At 26.5% G+C, this 22,454-nt stretch overlaps 3 protein-coding genes across 3 annotated transcripts; 1 reads left to right on the forward strand and 2 right to left on the reverse strand.

Moving 5' to 3' along the window:
• Positions 1–3,043: 3,043 nt before the first annotated feature.
• On the reverse strand, positions 3,044–4,545 carry LOC126554603 (uncharacterized). The gene is made up of 4 exons (XM_050209658.1): positions 4,299–4,545; positions 3,672–4,217; positions 3,437–3,626; positions 3,044–3,065 (listed from the first exon to the last, which is right to left on the reverse strand). The coding sequence occupies exons 1-4, from the start codon at positions 4,543–4,545 to the stop codon at positions 3,044–3,046; spliced, it is 1,005 nt and encodes a 334-aa protein (XP_050065615.1).
• Positions 4,546–5,296: 751 nt separating this feature from the next.
• On the reverse strand, positions 5,297–8,497 carry LOC126554604 (uncharacterized). The gene is made up of 12 exons (XM_050209660.1): positions 8,431–8,497; positions 8,069–8,189; positions 7,928–7,985; positions 7,490–7,565; positions 7,249–7,383; positions 7,097–7,179; positions 6,834–7,020; positions 6,542–6,742; positions 6,318–6,472; positions 5,971–6,139; positions 5,734–5,885; positions 5,297–5,642 (listed from the first exon to the last, which is right to left on the reverse strand). Exons 1-12 carry the CDS (start codon positions 8,495–8,497, stop codon positions 5,322–5,324), a joined length of 1,725 nt encoding a protein of 574 aa, XP_050065617.1. The 3' UTR covers positions 5,297–5,321.
• Positions 8,498–9,478: 981 nt separating this feature from the next.
• On the forward strand, positions 9,479–11,452 carry LOC126554605 (zinc finger MYM-type protein 1-like). Its single transcript, XM_050209661.1, has 2 exons — positions 9,479–9,775; positions 9,950–11,452. Exons 1-2 carry the CDS (start codon positions 9,479–9,481, stop codon positions 11,450–11,452), a joined length of 1,800 nt encoding a protein of 599 aa, XP_050065618.1.
• The last annotated feature ends 11,002 nt before the right edge of the window (positions 11,453–22,454 follow it).

Raw genomic sequence — 22,454 nt, forward strand, 5'->3', positions numbered from 1 at the left:
CAAGGCTTTTTGAATATTCTACTTGGCAAAACAGACCGATATAAATTAGCGTTTATTACCCCGTTCGGGTTGTATGAATGGACTAGGTTTCCATTTGGATATAAAAACTCCCCAAGACAGTTTTCTAAGGCAGTAGACACTGCTCTTTCTGGACTACTTTATTTAGGCACCATTAATTATGTTGACGATATCGTAAATTATGTAAAAACATTTGAAGAACTACTTATTATCATAGAAAAATTATTAGAGCGAATTAGAAAAAGGGGGTTTAAATTAAAAGCAAAAAAATGTAAATTTGGATATTTTGAATTGAAAATACTAGGGCAAATCGTTAATCAATATAGAGTTAAACCAAATGAGGAAGGATTAGCAGCAATAAAAAATTTCCCTACGCTAGAAAATATAAAACAAACTAGAAGTTTTTTAGGATTATGTAATTTTTTTAGAAAGTTCATACCACGATATGCTAAAATAGTAGCTCCTATAACAGATTTAACTAGAGGCCACTTCGAATCAAAAAAATCTCCGGTAAAATGGCTGAATAAACACACAGAAACATTTAAAATACTTTAAAAAAAATTAATAAACCCACCGTTGTTAAAACATTTCAACCCAAGCATACCAATTGCCATATGGACAGATGCAAGTAAATAGGAATCGCAAGTGTTTTATTACAAAAAGACAAAGTAGACGAATTATTACATCCCGTATCATATATTTCTCGACGTGTCACTGCCAATGAGGAAAAGTATAGTGCAATTGAACTAGAACTGTTAGGAATAGTGTATGCGCTTGAAACTTTTAGACCATATGTTCACGGTACACACATAGAAATATGGACAGACCACGCACCATTAAAATATTTAGACAATCTTAAATCACTATCAACCCAGATAGCATTTTAGTAATGATAATATGAAATTAATATCATATTTTCATTAAAACAATAATATTATCAAATATATATTAATACAATTTCAAATAATTATTTTGCAAGGTAATATTATAAAAATATTAATTATAGAACATTATAAACGAAATGATAAACTGATAATCTGAATTAATTAAATTATAATAAATTATATAATTATAATTAATATATTATTAAAAACGGATTATTAAAAATATATTTTGAATATTATAACATATGACATTTTAACAGAAATAATAATATTATATTTTAAAAATTTGATTATTATATTATAAAAAACAAAATATCTCAATTATATTTTGAAAATATTAATATTATGACATTTTAATTGAAATAATAAAATATTATTTTGTAACAATGATTATTATGTTATTAAAACTAACAGAATTTTAAAATAATATTTTTATTTGCGTATAAAATTATTAATATTTAGGTAATATATTTATATAAAATGGTCTATAAATAATTATTGCGAAAAACTTAATATGTTGCTTCTCTAAGTAGGTATAATATTAGATACTTATAATATTATATTATTATGATAGTTTTGAATATTTCAATAACACGTAAGACACACTACAAACAGCCCAATAGCCATAGGCGCCGCCAGGAATTTTATCAGGGGGGTGCATCGTGCAAGTAGGTATACGCTGATTTCTAAAGAATGCTTATATATGTAATAATTTTGCAACAACAGATTACAAAAACGGATGGTTTGGCTGCCAATCCACAATCCGGTAAAAATGCATCAGTTTTACACCGGTTACCAACGGACCGGAGAAAACGGATAGTGTGAACCGGCCCATAATAATAATAATTAGTAATAATAATAATAATAATAATAATACATTGGTTAAACACGTAAAAATATTTTTTTCAAATTGTATGACGATAGAAAGTTATTTTAGTTTTTTTTTTTAACAATTCCAATGTAATGTGGGCTAGTGACTATTATTAGGAAACCCAATAATGATAATAGTAACCTTTATCCTACACGAAAACTCGTTAAGCTTATCGCATGCGATAAAAATTACGTATTTATATATTGAATATACAGTGTATATTATACACGTGACAACTGACATGTCCTATACATCGACACTCTACACGGAAAAAAATATTTGGTTGATCTAACTTCAATTTTAGGTACATTAACTGTAAATTATAGTTCCCTATGGCATAGCTATATTTTTAGTTCCGGATACTATTATTTTATAGTTAGAAGATTATAGTCACCACAACTAAATATTGGTTAGTTACATTTCAACTATTTCATATAGTTAAGACGACTATTGTTTTAATGCATTCTAACTGAATTATATAAGTAAAATAACTACAATTGTTTATCAATTTGACTTCATAATTAGTTATTTACCTTAATTAAATTAGTTGAAACTACCAAATAAAAATACTGATTAAATTAAAATATATAGTTGCACTAGGGAATACAATTTTAGTTACCTTACTAAAAAATTATAGTCAATGCCTTAAAATAGTTCAGTAAATATGTAATATAAAAGTAAATAAAAATAAAATAAGTAAAAAAAAAACTGTTTTTATTAACATATTTATAATATTTATTAAATGAAAAAAAAATATAATAATTATCTGTAAGTTATACAATATAATATATTGTATAACTTACAGATATATATTATAGTAACTAAATTAAATTTATACTTTATATAATATTGAAAATTGGTATTTAAAAAAAAACATGTATTTTATTACTTAGGTATATAATATAAACCATTTGATTTTACACATACCGTTGGATGTACACTATTTAAATTTTCAATACTGCAACACACTAATTTATTTGTTAAAGTTACATTATACGATTGAAGATGTTCATTAAAATAATTACAAGCAAACATATTGCATACTATAAATGGTTTATTATCAACATCTTGAGCAATAAATAGTGATAGGATTAAACCAAAAGTTGGTAAAATATATGGATCTTCACTTAATTGTAAAAGGACTGACATATTATTATAATTATACAAAGTACCTTTAAAATTAATCCATGAAACAAATGAAATATTATCATTTAAAAAATTAAAATTATTATTTAAAAATTCAGAATTATTATATTCAGTTAATTTTGATTCATGTATTGTAATAAGGCGTCCTAATTTAGTAGTATTTACAATTAATTTATTTTTAGTTGATAAAATTCTATAAGCTACATTAAGCTGATGTTTTAAAGCTAAAGTATAACATGCATTCTTCCTTGATGTTATTGATTTAGCTGTTTCTTTAAGTTCCTTATGTTTCGACTCAAATCTCATAGACCAAATTAATGATAATGGACCACACTTTTTTATTATCATTGGATAATGTACCATATGATGAAATTTTGGTTTAAGGATTGTGTTAAATAAATTCATATACAACTCATGGTGTTCTGTTATAAGGGTTTTACAAAGCTCTATGTCATCATATTTTATACTTTTTTCCAGAAGAATACCAATTATTTGTCTAAGACTAATATATAGACACCAAATTTCTGAATTCAATGGTATTAAATCTCCTACAATTAAAGCAAAATACTTTGTAAAACGAAGCATTTCACTTGCAGACATTTTTATTAAACCATTTTTTAATAGAGCAGTTGATAAAAGAGGTGGTCTGTTACGAATATCAATTGATCCGTAATTAAAAGATTCAATTCTATTATTTAAAGTATCAACTGTGAAATAATTAAAATCATAAATCATTTTTTTTAGGATCATACCTATATCATATTTACATACGCCTTCCAAAATATCATGCATAATATCAACTGCAAAATTCTGAGTCACATGAAATGAATTTATTTGATTGAAAACACATAGTTCTTTAAGACCAGTAAGAGTAATATTGTTTATTGATATGTCCTCATCATAATTAGTTTTATTTCTTAGCATTCCATCGACTTGAGTAACTTGATTATGACAATCTAGTTTTGGTGATTTACAAAAACGACAGGGAAATCGCGCGACAAAACTTTCACTAAAGCCTAGTATTGAGTGCAAACCTAAGTTGTCACCCAAAATTAAGCCTAAAGAAAAGAATACTCTATACATTTTATCATTATATAATATATCAATCCCTACATTCTCTAAAAAATTTAATTCAGATATAAGTTCTGCAAAAATAACTTGATTTCCAAATTCTTGTCTATCATTGGATGTAAATAACTGTACCAAGAGTATATTTTCCAATGAAGATGCCAATTCAGGAGGCAAACATGGCAAGGATACATAAACAGCACCTAGTTTATTATTTCCTGCATGGGATCCTAATGCATTATTTATTTCAAAATCGTCAAAGTATAAAAATAGTGGTATTAATATTTTTCCTGGATTTTTTTTTAATTTACTTTGCCACAATTGTGATTGAACAAAATTAGAAATAGTATTACATCCTGAATTAGAATTTAAGTTGTTCATAAATTCAAGAATCACATGAAATAAATTGCAATCTTGGAATAACATTTTAAGAACAGACCTCAATGGAATAAAAGACATTGTAACTGTCTTAGGTTCAAATATAACACGGCCATTTCTCAGCTTATCATTTAATCTATACCCAATTTCAACCATTTTTGGATGAATTAAAACTCCCATTTTATCAAACATTTTGAAACGGAGATGTTCAGACTTGATATTAGAAAATGTATGGGAAAGTTTATCAAACATACAAAACAAATCTTTTGTTTCATTAAAATCAATCTGGTTTAAATTTATGATTTCTAAAATTTTGGTTTTTAAATTACATAAAAATGAATCGTTAAATAACTGAATGTCGTCAAATAGTGTTTGAATTATTTTTCTGGGAATTAAATTATTACTATACCATTTTGATGCTAAAAATATTGTATTGGATTGAAGTGTTTCTATAAATTCAGTAATTGTAATTGGTTCTGGACAAGGTTTTGGAGGGTAATTATGATTTTTAATGGAAGAATGGAAATCGTTTAAATCAGAGGTTCCTTGTGAAGTTGTTATGTCAGGCAAATTACAGGACAGTGGTGTGTTTATACATTGTGTGTCTAGATTATTATGTTGGTTTAAATGATTTTTAAATGAATGAAAAGAGTTAAAAATTCTAAAGCAGTTTAATTCATTACATTTAAATTCATCTATAGATTTTGGATCATGAAAAATATTTATATGTATTAACAAATGAGAATTTAAGTTGAATTTAGTGTTGCACAAAAAACAAGAAGGCATCTTTATATTCAAAAGTCGTCTAATGTTTGTAATAGGTATTTATTAAACTATTTAAATGAAATATTTTTTTTAAATTAAAATTAAATTACTTATTGTAAAATAAAACAAAAAATAAAATATTATAATTAGGTGTATGTGTAGTACTTATAGTACTCACTAGAAAGTGATAATTATATGTTATTTAAATCGTTTATAAATGTTTTAACAAATAAAACATGTTTATCTGACTTGAGCGTTGTATCGAAGAAATAGTTTTGGATAAACAACCAAATCTGTTCACTTTCTTGAGGATAGTGTAAGTTAAGAGCAAAATAAGATTTGTAACAAACATCTAATGCCTTTAACGGTGTTTCTAACTTATAATATATGCTGTTGATCACAGCATAAATGTCATTGTCATCAACGATTACTATATAAGGCTGCAATGTTGTACCATATTGAATTGCTTTTTCTATTTTTTGGGCATGGACATTTCTTAATTCAGAGACATCCTGAAATAAAATTTACCAAAAAATTAATAATCAAAAATATAAATTAGTAAAACTTGAAATTATTTGAAATCTATGTATTAATTAAACTTACAGGTATAAATAAAACAAAAGAATCTGCTTGTTCAGCCTTCGATGGTCTCCAAATTGAATGTTTGCCGTCTATTTTACGTTTTTTGTCCAACTTGATTGTTAATGGTTGAAAAAGTTGCGGCAAAAGTTTGAGGACAGATATGTTATCATTACCTTTAAAAAGACAATGGTATTTTTTTATGTTAAAAAATTTTATTAAACAAAATATTAATTAAGTTAGGTAGTAATTATTAATTACCAGGCCTTGATGGGGTTTTAAGTTCGGAAAGTAATGTAGACTCGTCTTGTAATGAAAAACGTTTTTTTAGTTTATCAATATAGTTGATTAACTTGACTTTAAATATGTCAAACTTAAGGAATAAAAGTTTTTCTTTTCCAGGGTACAAAGTCTGGAAATCTATTTCAATCTATAACAATAAAAATACAAGTAAATCCAATGTTGTTTCAAACAACATATTTGATAAAGTATATAAACAATAAACATGTTATACAAATTTAGTAAAACCCTGGTTAATATTATAATTTGTTAATTTCATTGTGCACAATATTGTATTATTTACATAAACAATGAAACATAAAACTCACTAATAAATGACCAGTAGGACTTTTAAAGGCAGGATAAATGTCAATACAATTTTCTTTTATTTTCAATCTATAATTTGATGTTTCAGTCCAATATTTATGTAGAGTCTGGGTAGGTAGTGTATTATTCTTAAGCCACAATATTTTTTCTTTACACTCTAATAATTAAATATTAAAAGTTAAAATAAATATAAAATATTTATGATCTTACAATAGGAAATTAATACCGGCATCATCAATTAAAATATCATTTTCTACAGACTGTGATGTTACAATAACTTTCGATGGATTTATTTGTTTAATTTGCTTTCGCAGATTACAATATTTGTCATATAATTTCCCTCTCATTGGGTGTACATTATTTCCATCTTTAAAATAAGGGGTAAAATAGGTTTCTCCAGTCTCACATGGAAATAATTGTTCAATACCTTTAATTTAAAATTTAAATCATAAAAAATTAGTCTTTTTGTAAATGTGTAACAGTGAAAATAAACTAAACACTCTTCAGAAAGAATATACCTTTGGCTAATAGTGAAAATCTTTTTTTTTCAATTTTGATAGACTGTTGGATTTCATGTTTAATAATGATGGAAGACAAACAATTTCTTGTATATTGATTTAATGTGCCAATAGAATCATAATAATTAAGTACTACTTTGCCATCACTATATTTATTGAGTATGTCACTAACATAATTTTTAGCATTTTTGCCTAAAAAATAAAACAAAAATAATGAAGTACTATAGTTCTAACATTTTTTTTTTTAATATAAATGAATAAACCTCAACAATTTCATTAGTACTTAATGACTGATGGCAATTATTCTTTGAAGTGCCAATATGGTTGATCACATTTTTTTCAGTCTCTAAATAATAATATTAAATAAATTAAATGAATACAATACAACCAAAGATACAAAAATATTTAGAACTACCTTGAGAACTACCACCTATAAATGGTGATATTATTGCTTGATCATTAGATTCAAGTAGAGTGTTACCAAATAAATCATCTTCATAAATCTCAAAGTTGGTTATATTAGATATATTTACATTATCTACATGTTCGTCTAAAAAACATATTTTATGCAAATTAAAATAAATAGTTACCTAGGTATTTATGTGAAATAAAAATATTCAAGTGTATTAAGAAAAATAAATCTTTTAAGAGCCTACTCATTTGATCCTCTGGCACTGAAGGTGATATTGCAATAGCTGCAGGTATAGATGCTTCAGTACATTTGATTGATTCCTATTGGTTAAAATAATTATAAAATAATCCATTTATATGAGATACCCAGTCAAGTATTTATCTTAAATTAAAAAACTTAAAAAAATAATCAATTAGGGAGGTATAAGAAACATTTTGTACTTAAAGTAATTAAGGTTCAAATGCCTAGTCATTTTACAATAAATCATTGTAAATATTGAAGTATTAACTAATGTTTTATATTTTAATATAATTTATATTATACATAATATGAGAATACTGAATATAGATTATAAAGATTTAAATTTCTAATGCATATTTCTAACGACAGGTATACTTGCCAAGTACATAAATAATCAAATAGGCAAGTAATATAAATTAATATAAAATATTATGTATAGTACAATAAGTGTTCCAGTGACTGATTTGTCAATTATATTGACATTCATATTATATAATATCCTGACATCCAACACAAACATATTATACTACCATGATTGATATACATATGGTAGGTAGGTAGGTATAATAATTTATTTACTCACTTGAATTTCTTTAGCCTAGTTAATTTTTTATAAAATGATGCACGTTTACCCATCTTTGGTATTAATTCTTTAACCATTAGTTCTGTTAATGACATAAACTCATCTTTACCAATTTCCTCATCTAGTTACATTTAAAAACACTAAGATTAATAGATTAATTACAATAGAAACATTAATTTTTTAGTCAGATAATACTACCTATATATAAGCTATAACCTTAAATCTTAGGTACCTATGTATTTTGTTAAAAACTTAGAACTTAGAATTAGAAAACATTTAAAGTACATTCAAAACTGTATAGGTATCATAATATTAACTAAACCCAATATTGTTAAATAAATAATAATAATTATAATAATTACCTTTAAACGTATCAATCAATTCTTCAAATCCCCATTCAATCAGCACGCCAACAGTAAATTCATCCATAGCGAAGAAACTCGATCAATAATAAATTATACGCAGTGTCGATGACAATAACGGACGTCAAAAGCCCGACGAAGGTATAAAAATATTTGGTTATATATTATTATAAGTCCGTTACTAGTTAGTAGTTACTACTTACTGTGTACAAGCACGATATAAAATATAAAAAAAAATAAGTAGTTAGGTCTAAACAACTGTAAAAAGTTTATATACACAATTACACGCATTAACACATCACAAGTAATTGAAAAAGTGCAGTGGAAACTGGAAATTATTGTAATGATGGCCGATGCTCGATGGGTGAATGAAAATAATAACATATAAAAACAATTGGAACCTATAATAATTATGGGTAATAATTTTTATTTTTTATACGTACTGACACGTACGACACACAATGCGCGTCGAATACGCACGAATACGAATGTTAGGACTTAGGACAAAGGATACGCGCGATATTTTGGTTTTTCTTATGCATCTAATAATAGTATAACCACAATATTATCAACGACAATAACAACTTTATTTTATAATTATTCCAACTGAATAATATAGTGATCATGCCTAAACGTTTAGCTATCGACATATGCAGACACCTGTTTTAGTTACTTCAACTAGTATTATTAGTAAATATAACTAAATAGTTTTAACTATAAGTCTTAGCTTGTTTAACCATTAATTTTGTTGTACCTATATATAATTTAATCATGCCGACTAAATTTTATTGGTACAACTACTAAATTTCTAACCATAACTTTATAGTAAATGTCAGTATATAGTTGTATCAAACCCAACTAAAATATAATTATACCAACTACATTTTCGTCACCCAAATTTATTTGGTAAATATTTTTTTCCGTGATACAATAAATTTGAATCATTATTAGTAGTGTGTCCGTGTGTGTATCTCAACGTGCTTAATACCAAGTACGCCATATATAATATATTATTTTAGTTCTCGCGTAAAATTATTAATATATAAAAATGAGTGACATACGACATTTTTTGCAAAAGAAACGTAAGATAGAATCAATTTCATCAAGTATAAATGAAGGCAATAATGACATAGGTAATTTAAGTACTAATAGTTCTAATAGTAGCCAACAAAAAGAAGTGCCACGACTCCTTCATCAGTTGACTGTTGGTGCTAATAAATTAGATATTGGACTGTATTTGAATTCCTATGTTGATGACGAATTACGTTTAAAGTTATTGAAGGACTCCTGGGTTCCTCCAAAAACATATGACTTCAAAAAAGATTTGACCAACGACTCTACGAGAGTATTTCGTATAGAATGGTTTGCACTTTATCCATGGCTAAGTTACTCAGCTGTTTCTAAAGGCCCACTATGTCGCGTTTGTGTATTATTTCGACCTTGAGTACATAGAGGTGTTCAAGGAGCATTCATTGTTTCACCATGTATAAAATATCAAAAATTTAACGAGGTTTCAAAGGCTCATGAAAATAGTATTTGGCATAAAGACGCAATTAATACGTCACAACATTTTTTAAACTCAAAAGAGAGAAAACAATTGAGTGTTCATGAGCAAATAGATTCGGCATTTAATAGAGAAATAGAAGAAAACAGGGTGAAACTTTGTTCTATCATATCGTCAATCGTATTTTGTGCAAAGCACGATCTTCCACTAAGAGGTAAAAATGACGAAGGTTCCGTTTTTACAGATTTATTACAATTCCGTGTCGAATCAGGGGATGAAGTTTTGAATAAGCATTTAAAGTCTGGAGCTAAAAATGCGTTGTATATCTCACATGAAGTTCAAAATGAACTAATTAAAACTTGTGCTAATGTACTTAGACAAAATATTATTGAAGAAGTGAAACTTTCATCTGTTTTTTCGGTCTTAGCTGACGAGACTGGCGATATAAGTGGCACCGAACAATTGTCAATAGATGTTCGGTATTTGTTTTACGACGTTAAGTTTCATAAACACAAAATTTGTGAAGAATTTCTTGGTTACTCGCCTCTTACAAAACTAGATTCTAAATCCATTGCCAAAACCATCATTGAATTTTTAGAAAGTTGTAATTTAGATTTGAATCGACTTGTGGGCCAAGGATATGATGGATGCGCTACAATGGCTGGACATATAAGTGGCGTTCAAAAATTAATTAATGAAGCTTATCCTATGGCACTATTCTTCCATTGTGCTAGTCACGTATTGAATCTTGTATTCAATGATTTAAATAACGTAAGTGAAGTAAGAAATACAACCGGGATCATAAAAGAAATAATAAATTTTTTTAGAGAGAGCACATTGAGTAGAAAAATTATTCCCAATATTCCTTTACTTTGTGGAACTCGTTGGTCAGCAAAATATAAGAGTATTAGAATTTTTGCTGGCAATTTTATTGTTATTGTAAAAGCTTTGGAAGAACTATCAAAAAGTACAGCAAATGCAAAAACCAAAATTAAATCTTATCAATTCTTTACTGCTGCTACTACACCAGTTTTTATTGTTACATTGCAAGTAATAGCTGTTTATTCCGCTAAATTTGAATCAGTATGCAATCTACTTCAACAAGTTAATATGAATTTGAAAACAGTGAACAATCACATAACCAAACTAGTTGATATTTTGCAGTTGTATAGAAATGATTCGTCGATCGAATTTACCGTATTATTTGCAAAATCTAAAGAAATCGCTGAAGAACTTGATGTTGAAATACGTCCACCTAGAGTAGCTGCACGACAAAGTCAAAGATCAAATTATTCATCTACAAACCATGAAGAGTTTTTCAGAATATCCATTTTCGTTCCTTATCTAGAATCAGTTATATCATCATTAAAAGATCGTTTTTCTAAAATTCACAATCAATCATTTTCTCTAATGGATCTTCATCCCTATGCTATGAAAAACATGAGTAAAGAACAGTTTATTTGCACATCAAATGATATTGTAAAACTGTATGGAAATATTTTGTCATCAAATTTGTAACTGAAGCCACAACATGGTATGAAATGTGGAAAAATGATACAAAACCATTAGATTCTATTGAATACTTAGATTTGATCGAAATGTCAAAAGATTTTTATCCAGCTGTAGCCGACGCAATCAAGATCGGAGCAACTCTTCCAATAACAACTTGCAGCATTGAACGTTCATTCAGTACTTTAAGACGAGTCAAGACATGGAACAGAGCCACTATGGGTGATGACCGATTGTCAGGATTGTGTATGATGAGTGTACATAAAAAGAGACTAGAAGAGGATACGAAATTCATTAAAAATTCAATTGAAGAATTTGGAAAAAAACCTAGGCGTTTACAATTATTATTTAAGAAATAAGTATTATAATACATAGGTAATATGAATAATATACATAGACAATAATGTAAAATAAGTATAAATGTATAATAATAAATAATAGAAATAATGTTGCTAATTATACAAAATAAAATAGTTTTAATACCATTCAACTTTTTTAATTTAATTTTTTTTTTGTCAAGCCAGGGGGGTGCAATTGCACCCCCTTGCACCCCCCTCACGGCGCTCATGCCAATAGCCCATATTCCATAATATACTATAATACTACTATATATATTATATTATATTATACAACAGTAATTCCTCGTTTTTCGTCGTGGTTATGTTCCTAGAAAATAACATGCTAACCGGTAAAAACGTGAATTGAAATACTTTTATTATGACGTATTCCTGTCAATTAAAATTATTAAATTATTATTTTTTATTATAATAATATATTATTATAATTATATAGTTATATAAGTTATATCTAATATTACATTTAATAGGTACCCAAATAAATGAAATATGAACACCACAAAATATTTTGTCTAATTGTTATTGATTAATTAATATCAAATAATGTACCTATTTTTGTATGTTTATTTTATTTTTCGTATTTAATCAATGGTTGAGTGACGTGATTTTATAAAAAAAAATATATGTTATTTTATTTTATATAAGAAGTAAGAACAGTAAAGTGTATAAAACAAACGATGTCTGGATTTTATCATAGACTAGTGAGACTTGTCTAAATGTCTTATGTATGGAAGTATATTAAACAGCGTATGAGCGAAACAATATTGTAAGTATAATAATTGATATACTCTTGTCAATTTATAAATATCTGAATTCTTGAATTTTACACGGTACTTTTGGGTTTTTCCTAATTATTTAACAATATTATCTGTGTCCCCTGCTAATATACCAACTATGTCACTGGTTAGTGGGTAGTAGGTACTATCACAGATAAATAAGATAATATAATAGTATAATACTGTACACGACCGGGAAACGTGCACGGTTCTATTCTTAAAATATAATATTATTTTATTATTTAATATTTCATTTTCGCATTCATTCTTCATTCGAGCAATCGAGCGCGTCATGTCTTATGGCATCGTTATAAGTTATAACACTTGTGTTGGCTAACGTTTTCTGTAGTTCAGTTTCAGTATACTTTCGCCTTTAAGTCTTTCAGATATAGAATAGAGAATACTCTATTTACTTTTAATAAGGATCTACGTACAAAAGCAACGGCAAGCATTGCTACATATTGTCTACAACCTCGTCTACAACCTGTGCCGCTAGATAGGAGATACCTAGGTAAGTCATTTTTAGTAGGTATAAACTACCTATATATTAAATTTACTTCAATCTATAAAGCTTAAAGAAAGTATAGGTGACTTATGATTAGTCACCTAGCGACAGTAATTCATACTAAAGATTTAATATTTATTATATTATCTACGTTATGTACTGAATAGATATAGTAAAAATACATTTTGTTCAATATGTTTATTTACTTATTTATTTTATTACATATAATAAGCAATAATATCTATTTGAATAATTGTTATTTTCAACAAACATTTTTATTAGATGTTTGCTTACATTTATAACATATAAAAAAATAACTTAAAATAGGTAGGTACTTCACATTCGCGGCATTTTTTATAAAATATTAACCAGTACCTACCTATTATGAATTATTTTAATTTATTTTTAAATCATTGAATTGCTGTGTGAATATACTATTGGTACCTAGGTGGGTAATATTTAAGAATATTCTCAAGTAAAATTATCTTTAACAATGTTATATTATATACCTTGTTATTTATTATATAGGTATATATGATGTACATATTTACTATAATATTATTACTATTACACTACTAATTAATTAGTTAATTCTATATATTGAGTACATTTAATTTAATTGCTCAATAATAAAATTAGTGTGATCTAAGTTGTAACTATTTACAGAACCTAAAAGTAGGTAATTCTATTGGTTATAAAGTTATGAATTTTATAATAAATTAATAGTTTAAGATGATGTCAGCGCACTAGGTATTTGTTTTCTCTCTCTGGTCCACGCGCAACATAGACAAAACGCATTTACGCAGAATCATTTTTTCTATGCTTTTAAGTAATCTTAGAGTAAAATCACCCATTACAAAAAAAGATAGATAATAATAATTTTGAGGGAATGACATATCGATTTTATATTTTATTGTTATTTGACTTTCAAAATAAACAAAATAAAGTTGTAAATTTAAATGATGTTTAAATTGTTTTGAGACCATATTTTGACAAATCGATATGTCATTCCCTCAAATATATTATTCTCTATCTTTTTTGTAATGGGTGTTTTTACTTTAAGATTACTTAAAATCATAGAAAAAATGATTCTAATGTTTTTTATCTATGTTGCGCGTGGGCCAGAGAGAGAAAACAAATAGGCGCTGACATCCTCTTAACAAATTTAAAGAAGGAAACATTACATCTCATAATCAATTACAACTATGAACTAATTGGGTTGCCAAATCCTTAGAATTATACTTAATAGTTAATGTATAATAATAACTATATATTTATATTTCTCAAGTATTACCTACCTGCATTTGGAATGTTTATAATTTTTTTTTTTTTCATATAAAATATTTTAACAACTAGGTAGGTATTTCTGTAATTTATCCTAACAACAATATATACTTTTCCAAATTAGGGTAAAATTTATTTAAAAAATGATACCAAATCGAAAAAAAATTTCGATGAGTAGCCGCTCAAAAAGAAGACGCGTAGCAGAAGAGGTAGAATATAGTAATAATAAGACATCATTCACAACATCTAATATTAATATATTGGCTGAAAATCCAATCACTGAGTTTCATTCTAATCATTATAATAATAATACAGCTATTTCATCACCTAATAACACACAAGCTGAAAAATCTATTCAACATATAATATTTTCAAATAATTGCCAATCAGATTCAGTTCAAATTGTTAATAATTTATTAGATTCAGAAAATTCACGTGAAATATGTTCACCTGTAATAGACAGTGGCGGCGCTAAAGGTGGGCACGGGCGGGCCATTGCCCTCCCTGAAAACCCCCTGGCCCGTCCACTGGCCCGCTCTAAAATTTTATGAAAATTAAAAATACTAAAATATAGACAAAAACCTAGTTATTATTAAATATTTTCACTTATATTTTAGTAGACTATGTGTATGAAGAGAAATATAAATGCATAATAGAAACGCGATAAATAATATCTTCAATGATCCGTACAACACCAGTCTAGTACATACGTCCTATGTGATTGTTAAAAATGTTTAAATATAGATTAGACTGCTTAGAGTATTAGTATAATATCGATTATCAGTATCATCGTATATTCGTATATCTTCTACATTATGTAATAAATAATTACGAATTACGATAAAATAATAATAAGTATACCAACATACGAAATCAATGATAATATACTTATTTATAATCAATGTTATCAGTTTTATCAAAATGACGTCTGCCGAAAATATCATTGGTATAATCTATTTTTAGATGCTATTTAAATAGGCAAAATATTACATCGTTGATACAATGATAAGCCATCTTAATCCAAATAAAGTGATTTTTTTCACAAGTGTTTACTATTAAGTATTTACTATTTAATTGTATAGTGTCAAACATTTAATATGAGTTCTAAAAGAACAATTGACGATTTTTTACCAACAAAAAAAAACTTATTACCCACAGGTTAGTTAAATATATTTTCTAACTACTTTATCTACATTATTATTTCTTTAATTTTTTTATTGTTTAAAATATTTATGACATATCTTATTTTATATTTTAGAAGATGTATTGGTAATAGTGATAATAGTGATTCATTTAATGAAGAAGCTGACCATCTTGAAAGGTTTGTAATCAAGTATAAATATATATTTGTGCTAAGAAATATGATATTTACCATTGTTATGTACTTATCCAATATACTTGTATATTCATTAACAAAATGCACAAATATTAACATAGCCCAAAGTATTAAAAAATTAGAATATATATTATAAAGTTTATGATAATTTTGGAAATTGAAACACAGTATAAGTAGTTTGGTATATAGGTAACAGGTAAACTAATCATCAAATTTTAAGTTATAATTTTTAAATAAATATTTAATTGTTTAAGTATATTATTACATAAAAAGTTAAATATAATTAAATTAAAATTAGCTATTTGATTTAAATGATTTAAGTTTGATTCAGCTTAATATTTTACTATTAAACTGTTTTATAAAAATCCTTTGGATAATCTATTCAGAAATAAGCACATACTTTCATATTTAAATAAGTCATAGGTAACCTACTAACTTATAAGGTTATAAATTATAATCTTCTAAATCTATAATATTAATTATTAAGTAGATACCTACCTACCTATGAATTAAAATTGTAATATCTACTTTATTTGAAAAATATATTTAGTAATAAGTAATTTGGTTTAAATAATATTATAAATTTTTTTTACTTATTATGATATACCAAATATTTCATGAAATTTAAAAAAAATTTAGCTTAGTAAAAATAGATAATAATATATTTTAATAAACATTATAATTAACACAATTAATTAATTTAGAAAATAAATTTTATTTTTTAATTTCTACTTAGTGTTTTTATTATTACAAAAAAATATTAAATAAAAAACTAATTAAGAAATCAATTACATTTTTTTAAAGGTGAAATAATTGATATATTTAAATAAATTGATACAATTTTGAATTATATTCTTAATACATTATATATACATTTATATAATATATTATTATAACATAAATAAATGTTTTAAAAAAGTCTTAATGGTTTTAGTCAAAATGTTGAAGTTGAAACATATATTAAAACAGGACTGATGGATGAAGATGAAAAAATGTCTTCATGTTCATCTGATAAAAATGATACTGATTTTAGCAGGTAATTCAATTTATTTATCTCATTATCGAAATTATTACTTTGTTATTGTGTTATTAAATATTATATTATTATCTATAAATTATAATTTTATTCTAGTATTTCAAGTGAAGACAGCTTGGAAGTAAATGAACCTGCATTTAGTCTCAATGGAGATACTTCAAAGTATAATAATGAAAAAATATCTAGTGCTCGTAAAGTTAGTGGGACATCTGATATTGCTCAAACCATTGAAGAAGGTCCAGTTCAGCCAAAACTTAGAAACTATCGAAAATCTGTTACTGGAGAAGGTAAATCTAAGAGAACAAGGAGTTTTAAATCTAGTTGGTTCGAACAATACGAGTGGATTGAGTACAGTCGATTAGAAAATAGTGTTTATTGTTTTCCATGCAGATTTTTTGCTTTGAATAATCCAGACTCTATTTTTACTAGTAGTGGATATAAAAATTGGAAAAATGCTATGTCTAGTAAAGGATTTCCTAGACATAACTCTTCTATTGACCATAAAAATTGTTGTCAAACATGGCTAGATTATAAAGCTAATAAAGAAAAAAATATATCAATTTTATCATTGATTAGTGCTGATCATGACCGTTTGGTTAATGAAAATAGGAGGTATTTGAAATCTATAATACTATCTGTCCGTATGCTTGCCATTCAAGGAAGTGCCTTTCGTGGTCATAGAGAGAATGAGCAAAGTTTAAATCGTGGAAACTTTATTGAGATAATGAACTTAATTGCTTCATTTGATGATACTGTACACAAAAAAATTAATGGACTTAAAAATGCCAGATATCTTCATCACTCTATTCAAACAGAAATAATACATATAATGGCTAATATAATTCTTAGTAAAATTTCTTATGAAATTAATTGTGTATCATGTTTCTCTATAATGGCCGATGAGACCAAAGATATTACTAAGACTGAGCAATTGTCTATAGTAATAAGGTATTATTACCAAGATGAAATAAAAGAAAGATTTCTGGGTTTTACTCCCTTAAAAAAATTAGATGCTAACTCCTTATTTATACATATCAAAAACCTATTATGTGATTGTAAAATTGATATGAATAAGTGTGTTGCGCAAACGTATGATGGTGCTAATGTGATGAGAGGACATATTAGTGGTGTTCAAGCACTTTTCAGAAAAGAAGTTCCCTATGCCTATTATATTCATTGTAACAATCACAGGCTTAATTTGGTATTAGTAGATGTAGCTAAAAATGTAGAAGAAGATAAATTTTTTTTATTACTTCAAGATATTTATGTTTTCATGTCTGGATCAACAATACACAGTAGATTTATCGAGCTACAGAAAAAAGTTGGAAAATGTAAACCTATTGAATTAAAACGCTTATGTATGACTAGATGGGCTTCTCAAATTCATTCTTGTAGAGACTTAAAATCTGTTTTAGATATTGTTTTGTTGCTTTTAAATAATATAGTTTTAGAAAAAACGGATAGATCTTCAGAAGCTGTTGGTTTATTAAATATGATCGATTTCCAGTTTATATATTTATTATATTTATTTAATGATTTACTGTCTGAAATTCATATTGTTAGTAAATATCTCCAAGATGTAAATGCAGATATAAGTAAAGCTATTATTTTAATACAAGCAACTAATGAATCACTTAATAATCGAAGAAATAATCAAGAATCACATCACAAGTTGTATAAAGAAGTAGAGAAGAAAGCTATTTCACTAAGTATAAAACTTCCATCCGATCAACAACAACAAAACAGAGTCAAAAAAGTGCCTAAATATTTGGAAAAATTTTTATGTACTATTCAAAATATAGAGAAACAAAGCAACACATCAGAAGATGATTATAAAATAAACATTTATAATCTTATTTTAGATAGAATGATTTCTGAAATTGATAAGCGATTTATGCAAAATGAAAAGTTCTTGAGTAGTATAACTGCATTACATCCACAATCTCCACATTTTTTAAAATATGATGATATTGAACCATTAGCTATAGCTTATTCTTCTGATTGCAACAGTATCAAATCTGAGTTAAATATATTGAAAAATGCATTGAAAAAATATGAAAAAAAAAATAATACTTCTATAAACAATATATACCAATTTCGTAGCTTTTTGAAGCTTTATGAAATAGCATTTTCTGAGATGTATAAATTGTGTAGTATAGTTATTACAATACCCGTTTCATCGGCAGCTTGTGAACGAACATTTTCATGCATGAAAAGAGTGAAAAACTACTTGCGAAATTCTATGAATCATGACTTAATGTCCAGTTTAAGTATAATTTCAATAGAAAAAGATGAAGCCAAACAATTAAATATTGATGAAGTTATTGATAAATTTTCTAGTGCACATAAAAATAGGAAGATACTATTAAAATAAATTAAATATATATTTCAATGTATAATATAAGTTGTTAAATGTAACTTGTTCAAACTAATAATAACCAACATTTTATATGATTAAAATAATGTATTATTCGTTACTTCAACAAAATTGTTATTAATGGTCTAGACTCTAGACCCTATATATCCCTTCATTTTGGCAGGAAATGTGGAGCAAAAATTTCATATCTTATTATAGGTACCTATTATAATATATTGGCCCTACAGTAAAATTACGTGCATCAAGTTGGCCCTACCAGGTATAAAATCCTGGTGTCGCCACTGGTAATAGAAGAAAGTTTTCTTTCATTTAATGAAGCCTCACAATGTGATGAAACTAAATTAAACTTAAGAAAATGGTCAGTAGATTATAATATATCTTATCATGCTCTAAATGGTTTACTATCTATATTAAAACAACATAAATGTTTTAAATCATTACCAAAAGACTCGCGGACTTTGATGCAAAACATTCCAAAAAATACAACAAATTTTTATTCTATTGAACCAGGTTTATATTACCATTTTGGTGTGGAAAATGGAATTAAATTAAATATAAATAGATGTTTAGAAAGTGATAACATTGAACTTGTAATTGGTATAGATGGCCTTCCATTATTCAAAAGTAATTCTGACCAATTTTGGCCCATACTAGCATATATTCATCCGAACGGTTCTGTATTCCCAATAGGAATCTACTATAGAAAAGAAAAGCCATCTAATAGTAATAATTTTTTGTCTTATTTTATTGATGAACTTCAGTTGTTAGTTCAAAATGGTATTGAAATCGACAAAAAAGTATATGGTGTATTTTGCTGTGACGCACCAGCAAAGTCATATATTTTAAAAACTAAAGGTCACTCTGGTTTTCATTCTTGTTCAAGATGTGAACAAGAAGGCGAGTATTTACTTAATCGTGTTTGCTTTCCATATTTAAAACCAGAAAGGCGTCCATCTATACGCACACACCAAAATTATTTAACAAAATTAAGCGAAGACCATCATGTAGGGGATTTATCAATAGTAGCTTATGTGCCCAATTTTGATGTTGTGAATGGTTTTTCCTTAGATTACTTACATTTAGTATGTTTGGGTACAGTTCAAAAACTGATACACTTGTGGATTAAAGGCCCAGTCAGAGTTCGATATCCATCTTGGAAAATCAACAAAATATCTGTTCTACTTAATAAAATTAAAATAAATTGTCCGAGTGAAATTGCTAGAAAACCTTGAGGATTAGATCAGGTAAATCGATGGAAAGGAACAGAGTTTCGCACTTTTTTATTATATGTTGGTACTATTGTTTCTAAATCAGTTTTATCAAAAGTTCATTGGAACCATTTTTTTCATCTGAGTTTATCAATGATTATATTGTTAAGTCCTGAATATACTCAATATTTAGATTTGGCTCGTCAATTATTGGATGGTTTTGTTGAACATTTTGAAAATCTATATGGTCGTCATCTAATATCACACAATATACATGGGCTTTTGCATTTATGTGATGATTATGCTAACTTCGGTCCATTAGATCAGTGTTCTACTTTCCCTTTTGAGAATTATATGGGTGTTTTAAAAAATATGATACGAAAACCTCATAAGCCTTTAGAACAAATTGTAAACAGATATAATGAAAAAACAAGTGTTCCTAAACACATAGGTATTGAAGATCAAGATAAATTTCATCTTTCTGGTCCCCATTGCAATGGACCAAAACTTAAAAGTACTGAAAAATATTATCAATTTAAGGTTCTTAAATTAAAAAATGCCATTGTTAAATCACACATTGAAGCTGATTCCTATCTTCTTACATCAACTAAAAAAGTAGTCAAAGTTTTTAATATCATTCAAACTAAACATAAAGATATTTTACTAATATGTAAACAATTCCAACATTATGAACTACTATTTAATAAACCAATTAAGTCCTCATTGTTAGATATTTATGTTGTCAATGAATTATCCGAAGATTTAATTGTGTTAAACATAAATTACATTAAAAAAAAAGTATTTCTTATTCCTTCGAATAACTGCTTCATTGCTTTACCATTAATTCATTCATTGATTTCATAATTTTGTAATTGTATTTTTTAATTTTGTAAATATTTAATAATTATAAAAGGAATTTTATTTTGTAGAAATATTTTCTTACCTAGATATTAATATATTAATTTCAACTATAATATTATATTATACGGTGTTTATTGAAATAAATAGTATTCAAAAAATGTATTCATCAAAATGATAGTTTTTTCTTAAATTTATAAAAATGTTTGAGCCAGCAAGTGCTACGCCTATCGTCGAACGAAAGAACTAGTTTATTCGGATCGGGTTGCGGCAATCAGGGTACGGGGTATATATATATTATATTCGCAGACGAGCAGAACCCGTATAGTAGGTAAATGGTTTATTATCTACTGTCTAGACTAATTGAAGAATTCCTAGTATACGATCGCTAATAATAATTTATACTATACATTATACAACTACTACAATAAGCATACTACAATGAGCTGTCCTATAATAAACAATTAGGTATTATACACACCGTGGTGGGAATAATATTATAAGATATGAAATATATGATTTATAATTTAATTGTCATTTGTTGTGATTGATTGAAAAATTGCATACGTTTGGTGAAATTTGTAAGTACGTTTTAATTTTCCATAAAGAAGTTGTACCTAAACGTCTTAAACACTGAAATATTATTTATTACAATGAATGGTTCAAAAAAAAGTCGAGCATATACTTCTATTCGAAGTATGCACAAGCCGAAAAGTTTAGCATCTCGTATGAAAAAACTTAGTGCTATGAGAGGGTAAGTATAAATATATAATAAATAAGTACCTATACCATACAGTAAGCTACTGAAGCAGTATCTAAAATTTAAAAATACTGGAAATTAATTTTGAGTAAATAGTGTTTTAGATTCTGAACGAAGTGATGAATGTATTGATTTTACAATGATGTGTGTTTTTTTTTTTTGTGTCTGTATACAGCATAACTAGTCGAAATAATGCTCCAATTTCAAAATATGGGGGTGGTTTCCGATGTAAAAGTGAATATCCTTGGTGCATTATAAAGGTAAAAAGTTAACATTTTCCAACTGTTTTCAAAAAAATCGAGAAAAACAAAAAAAAAAAATGACGGAAAACGGCAATTTTTACGCAAAACCAGTTGTCGACCAAATCGATTTTTTTTTATGGTTGTAATTCAAAAACTAATCACTGAAAATACTTGAAATTTTCACCAAATGTTAATGTCAGTGGTATCTGTATAAAGTTAAATTTTCAAAAAATTTTGACTTTTTTTTGAGTTATTTATAGACCACTGAAATTT

The sequence above is a fragment of the Aphis gossypii genome, unplaced genomic scaffold, assembly GCF_020184175.1.
Source record: "Aphis gossypii isolate Hap1 unplaced genomic scaffold, ASM2018417v2 Contig00552, whole genome shotgun sequence".
In the NCBI taxonomy this organism is placed as follows: Eukaryota; Metazoa; Arthropoda; class Insecta; order Hemiptera; family Aphididae; genus Aphis; species Aphis gossypii.